A 6,432-nucleotide genomic window follows, 5' to 3' on the forward strand; every position below is an offset into this window, starting at 1 on the left:
CAGTACCTCTTCCAAGCCGTCAGGGGGCGCTGCGCGATCCCGTCTGCCGACGTTGCAGAAGTGTCTTCCGGGTCAAGCCTCTCATTACCCCGCTGCGCTCCTCCAGCAGTCCTTCCGGCTTGACCGCCATCATAGACAGCAGGTAAGACTTTAAAGTTGACAACTATCAGAGAAAAGCCGCGTTTAATCTCTGCCATCCGTCCTTCTGCATCGAACAAAGTGACACTACATCCATTTACAGACTTTACGAAACATCTGTGGGCAGTATTGTAGCTCCCCTACTAGTCAAAAGAGATATTATAGTAGCTAGCGCCATGTCTGTTCATTCTGCACTGCAGAGCTCATAGTGGGCCTCACAGCCACACTTATAGTTATTTATTATACATACAGTGATGTTCAGAGACTACTTTAGCTCCCCTGTGTGTCGGACAGCATACACGGTTTATAAATCCACCTTTTAACGTTTTTATATGTGAATGCTCCGTTAACGCTACTGTTTAACTGCCTCTGACTAACGCGCTCATGGAAGTACCCGTATGTACAACACGTTCCAGTCCTATGTATGTGATGTTTAGGGAGAATAACGTGGAACGTTTTTTCACACATATATATTTTTAGGCAACATGTTTCAGTGAGCTTGCTTTTTGCTGTTACTGTGGATGCTGTTACTGTTGTGTCCCTATGTGTTGAAGCTGCAAGTGTTGTCCCAATGTCTCCCAATGCGTCTGAATCTGTCAGTGTCGTGTCCATTTGTTGTCCCGATGTGTCTGAAGCCGTTAGTGTTGTCGCAATGTGTGTCTGTGTTGTCCCGATGTGTGTCTATGCGTCTGAAGCTGTTAGTGTTGTCCCAATCTGTCCATATGCCTTTGAAGCTGTTAGTGTCCCAATGTCTCCGTATGCGTCTAAAGCGGATAGTGTTGTCCCTATGTGTCCCAATCTGTCCATATGCCTGTGAAACTGTTAGTGTCCCAATGTCTCCTTATGCGTCTGAAGCGGATAGTGTTGTGTCCATGTGTCTGAAGCTGTTAGTGTTTTCCCAATGAGTCCCTGTGTGTCGTCCCTATGTGTCTGAAGCTGTTGGTGCCGTCCCCATGTCTCTGTCCACTTCATGTGATGTCCCTGAGCAGCTAATGATACCTGTGTGTTTTCTGCAGACATGGCTATACGCTACCCGATGGCTGTTGGCCTGAACAAAGGCCACCCAGTCACCAAGAACGTGACTGCTCCCAAACACAGCCGCCGCCGTGGGGTGAGTGACGTTACCTGTAGCAGACTCCCAGGTGGACCCTGCTGGGCATGTGACTCGCTCGGTCTCACAGCTGTGAACACATCCATCAGTAGACTGATTTACTCTATGAGGAGTTGGTTTAACATAGGCTCACTGTACTCCAGAGACTTCCAACGCATCACAGTATTCCAGACACCTGACCTTTTTCCCGCACATTCTATAAAATACTTAATGTAATGCGTAATATATACATATGTCATCCTTGTTTCCCCCTCTTATCTGACTCTGACCAACCTCCAGTTTCCAGAGCCAGTCGTTTGGAAGAAACCAACGAGAGTTTCCAAAGTGCGCTTATGAGCGTTGAGAAAATGTTTTGTTAGTTTCTGCCAATATTTTTGGCTTTATGATGGGGTTTTGTCCGCCATGAAATTCCCAGCCGTCAGGAATACCGTAAGCCCTCGCAGTTATCCGGACACCTTTTCTATTTTCCAAAGTTTCTTTCCAAATGATTTGCACATAATGTGTCAATCAATCTTTGGTGTGTGTGCAAGACCGGCCCCTAGAGACATGCAAACCAATCAGACGTTTATCTTATGGGACTTCACTGTGCGTACTGCGTCATAAATGGAATACAGTGAGTCTACGTTTCATATTTCTGTTATTTGATAAGTATTCAGCAGTTTGTGTACAGGTTTTTTGTGTTTTGTTTTTTTAAAGGGACCGCTCATCCCTGAAATCTGACCAGCATGTGTCTCCTCACCTGGAGTGCTATTTATCAGTCTGGGTAGTTTTGGTTTGAGTCGCCCTGTGTTGGAGATGTCTGCCTTCTCTCCAATGTAATGGGACTAGATGGCAGTCAGCTTGTGGTGCCAAAAAATACATTAAACTCTTTTTCAGACCTGGTAATGTAGAATCCGTGGTAGAAAACGGTCAAACTAATGACTATTCAGTATAACGTAGTGTGAACTGTGGTGACGCTCTCAGGCTGATCTAAAGTTACTTTTGTATATGTATAGTCATTTCAGTGTTCTAGCCATGCTGCAGAAGATGTAGTGGGAGCCTGTATTATGGATGAACCGGTGGAGCGTTGCCTTCATGTTCATTGTCTTTCCTCTGCAGCGTCTGACCAAACACAGCAAGTTTGTTCGGGACATGATCCGTGAAGTGTGTGGCTTCGCGCCCTACGAGAGGCGAGCCATGGAGCTGCTGAAGGTGTCCAAGGACAAGAGAGCCCTCAAATTCATCAAGAAGAGGGTGAGTTGTTATTTCTACTGTCGGAGCACGTAAAGCTGCCGCACAGCCTCAGTAGCCCTTCCTGCTCATTTCTCATGTATGAGAACTGTTCTGATGGTGATCCTCTCTCTGAGTGTTGAGTCAGTCTGACGTTGCTGTATTCCCTCCCCAGATTGGCACTCACATCCGCGCTAAGAGAAAGAGAGAGGAGCTGAGCAACGTCCTGGCTGCCATGAGGAAAGCTGCCGCCAAGAAAGACTAATCATTTGCTTAATAAATGTTAAACTACAAAATCCAGACTTGGTCTGTTTTGTCCTCTGCTTTTCTCATCAGGTCTGAGCTCTGTTCTGTGTTCAGTATATTGTGCATATTAGTCATCCTTTAAAATACTAACATGGTGCACTGCAATTCACATGTATCTACGGAAGCTAAGCTTAATTGGTAAACTTTAGATGAAATACACTGACGTGATCACTGTTGTTGATAGATCTGAAATATGACTCATGTTGTAACGAGGGTCACTTATTCATTGACCAACCTTGAATCCAGCTAACCATACAGCATGCTGATGTTAATGGTGTCATTTAGATTACTTTTTGGGCATTTTCAGCCTTTATTTTGATAGGACAGCAGAAGACTTGAAAGGGGAGAGAGCTATCTGGGCATCCCATCATTTTCATTCCTTTGTCATGCACCCTGCATCAACACTGAATTTGGGTTGGCTGTTGAACATATAACACATAGATGGGACTTTGTATTCACAAAAGCTCTGAAGCAGTGATCTTTAACGGGTGTCGTCAGTTACTGCAGGGGGCAGCCTAATTATGACTTTTCTAGTCCATATTAGAATTGAAAGAATATGTCAACATGAATCCAACATTAGCAAAGAAATCAGCCTATGAGTTTACCCAACACTTAGCCATTTAGATTTTCTCCAGCTACCGTGCCCTGACGATGACTTAAAGCTACATTGAGCAGTATTTGGGAGTGAGAAGTGACTGCAATGGAAAAGATGAATCAGGCTAATGGAGTACTCCAAGTCCAATCATTCAACATCTTTGAACCGCTTGTCATTGAAGGACCTGATTAATCCGATCAGCAAAGATTAGGTTATTATTCAGGAAAGTAAGGTTTTGATATATGCTATAGTGTATACTTTATTAATCCCACAAGGGGAAATTACAGTTTACACTCTGTTATTACACACAGGCCTGAATTACACACACATTCTCAGTACCTATACATACACTAAATGATGGAGAGGGGGAATTCAGTACTTTGCTCAAGTGCCCATTACCAGTCCACCACCATACTTTGGTACGTATGTGGACTTGAACTAGCGACCTGGTCCCAACCCAACTCCCTACTGACTGAGCTATTACCACCCCCCATCTCTTAAATGATGCTTGCTCTCTCTCATTTGAAACAACCCTTGGATACTGTCTGATAGCTGTTGATTATTAACTCAATACATGATTTGTGAAGTTTTAAAGTCAACAAGATCTTTAAATTTGCATGCTTTTATTTTGATAAAGAGTGGGTTAATTATGTGTTGTGAGTGAAACATTGCTTAAACATTCCCAATTCCCAAAACACATATTTACCATAATCGTAAACTGTTTCCACACAATATTAATAAGCCAGGAACTACTGCCTCATCATGTTAGCTTTGTGACATAAATACAGAACTGCGATGGCCTGATTGGTACAGTGGTTTAGCGGGCGCGCATGTGCTGAGAAGTTTGTGCCTTGAAGCAGAGGTCCAGGGTTCGAGTCCGACCTGGTTCGAGTTCCTGTCTTTCCCCTTTCACATCAAGTTGTCCTGTCAAAAATGTCAAAGCCGGAAAAGTTCAATAAAAATAATAGCAGCAGCGCTCACACAGCATCGGACAGAATTGTTCATCCAGAAGTGTTAATAGTTTTTTTATTAGACTATTGTTGTTAGTAGCCTAATACACGTATGACCTGATATTTCCACATTGGTACATGCACGAGCCTGGCCATGGCACGAGCTGTGTCGCCATGGCCCCAGCAGTCACTGCCATGGTCACTGCTCAGTGTGCGCTGCGTTGCCCCGGGTGACGCGTCTCTATCGAGAGTAGGCCCCGCCCATATATCTAATTCTCGGCCTGTGGTTGGCTGTTAGCAGCTACCCTGTGCCGTTGACTGGCTGGGCTAACTGTCTGTGGGTTAGCTGGGTATATTTAGCTGATTGCATTATCGGATGAGATTTAACCTGCAGTGCAACAATCTAGAGTTAAGGACGGACGTATAGTTGATGGTGTTTTCATGCCGAGGACCTAAGCTAACAGCTAGCAGCAGCTGGATCTTCTGTGTGAGGAGCACCGACAACAACAGACACAACAAGTTCCGAGATGTCTTCAGACGAAGACAGGGCCAAGGAGATCCTCAAGGGCTTCAGACTGTATCCTTTCTGCTCCGACACGGTGCTGTGCTCTCTATTCATCACTGACTATCACTAGTGTTAGCGTTAGCAGAGGAGTTAGCATGCTTTGACTGAGTGAGAAGCTGCAGGCAGGTTAGCGTTAGCAGCGGTGGCTAGCTGACAGCAGTCCCGCCTCTCATTGTCCACTACAGCCATGTCTGTCTTCATGTGAACATGGGACTAGCTAACCAGCTACATCTTTAAATGGCGTTGTAGTTAGGAACCAGCTGGTTTCATCTGAAACACGGCCTGCCAGCTGCCACCGGTGGCCTTGGCTCTGGCTAATTGCTAGTGTTGCTAGACTTAAGTAGCTGTTAGCTGGATGATGCTACATGACCGTGACAGATGGGAGATGTCAAACCCAGGTGGGACCCTGTCTACAGACAAGGCAGTCCACTTCAGTGCTGCTCTGCCTAACAGTATTTTCATTTTGTTTATTATTAATAATACACTTATAATAGCACATTTCATATCATAAAACGCAGCTCAAAGTGCTTTACTGAGAAACAAATCAGGTATAACAAAGTGAAACAATGCAATAATAAAGTCCCTTAATAAATGAAAATAGGCTCATACTGGTAATAAAACCAATTTGTTGATAGTGGTAGCAACACTTTTAAAAGGCCATAAAACAAGTATAATAACTATTAGAGAATCATCAAATGATAACAGTGATGTTAAAAGCAAGATCCTAAAAGTAGGTTTTAAACTTTGTTCCAAACCTTTGGTGCACAACAACACAAAGCTGCACCGCTAACAGGTCATCCAGCAGGAGACACCCAAGGGAGATTAATAATAATAATAATAATAATGACAATAATAAGCAGTTAAAACCAGTGGAATCATTTACGCCCCGGTGTAATGATGCCTCTACTGCTGGGATTTGTCCTCTTTTCCTGGTTATGGTTAGACTGGTGCTGCAATTAACGATTATTTTTATAGTTGATATAATCACTTGATCATTTTCTCAGTTAATCGATTAGTTGTTTGGTCTATAAAATGTCCAAAAATAGGGAAAAATATGGCTCAGTGTTTCCCAAAAGCCCAAAAAGACTTCCTCAAATGTCTTGTTTTGACCACAACTCAAAGAAATTCAGTTTACTGTCACAGAGGAGAGAAGAAACTAGAAATTAGTTTAACATTTAAAAACATTTAACAAGTTGGAATCAAACAATTTTTTTGCTTTTTGTCTTTGAAAAAAAATGTCTCAAACTAGAAGGCGATTAATTTAAAAGTTGACTACTAATCAATTCATCATTGCACCTGTGACAATAATAATAAAGTAAATACGATAAGTTAAAACCAGTGGAATCATTCACACCACAGTGTCTGGAATTCTGTGCAATTTCATACAGTGCATTATTTAATATTTAACCATTTCATTACTGTGCAATTTTTATTATTTAGTACTTAACCATTTCATTGCAGTGCAATATTTATTTATTTGTTAATACTTAACTACTTTTCACAAAATGTGCATACAGAGCTTTTTTACATATGTATATAGTTGCTCTCAGCAGGTGCC

General features: G+C 42.7%; 2 protein-coding genes and 1 long non-coding RNA gene across 3 annotated transcripts in view; 2 read left to right on the top strand and 1 right to left on the bottom strand.

The window, feature by feature from the left end:
• The window catches only part of LOC116695222 (uncharacterized), a 20,120-nt gene that overhangs the window by 6,615 nt on the left and 7,073 nt on the right, over nt 1-6,432 (bottom strand). The window lies entirely within an intron of this gene.
• On the top strand, nt 7-2,754 carry rpl36 (ribosomal protein L36). The gene is made up of 4 exons (XM_032525346.1): nt 7-142; nt 1,155-1,249; nt 2,348-2,482; nt 2,634-2,754. The coding sequence occupies exons 2-4, from the start codon at nt 1,157-1,159 to the stop codon at nt 2,721-2,723; spliced, it is 318 nt and encodes a 105-aa protein (XP_032381237.1). The 5' UTR covers nt 7-142; nt 1,155-1,156; the 3' UTR covers nt 2,724-2,754.
• Nucleotides 4,614-6,432, top strand: part of pde6d (phosphodiesterase 6D, cGMP-specific, rod, delta) — a 16,590-nt gene continuing 14,771 nt past the window's right edge. Inside the window, exon 1 of the mRNA XM_032525343.1 lies at nt 4,614-4,886. Within this exon, the coding sequence (XP_032381234.1) occupies nt 4,837-4,886 (50 nt within the window). The 5' untranslated portion in view covers nt 4,614-4,836. The remainder of the gene's footprint in view (nt 4,887-6,432) is intronic.

Source organism: Etheostoma spectabile, chromosome 9, assembly GCF_008692095.1.
Source record: "Etheostoma spectabile isolate EspeVRDwgs_2016 chromosome 9, UIUC_Espe_1.0, whole genome shotgun sequence".
Lineage (NCBI taxonomy): Eukaryota > Metazoa > Chordata > Actinopteri > Perciformes > Percidae > Etheostoma > Etheostoma spectabile.

Bases quoted from the DNA above. Each gene is read 5' to 3' on its own strand.
- rpl36 (XM_032525346.1), top strand. From the start codon at position 1,157: ATGGCTATACGCTACCCGATGGCTGTTGGCCTGAACAAAGGCCACCCA. The intron at 1,250-2,347 runs GTGAGTGACGTT...TTTCCTCTGCAG, and splicing joins AACACAGCCGCCGCCGTGGG to CGTCTGACCAAACACAGCAA. The intron at 2,483-2,633 runs GTGAGTTGTTAT...TTCCCTCCCCAG, and splicing joins TCAAATTCATCAAGAAGAGG to ATTGGCACTCACATCCGCGC.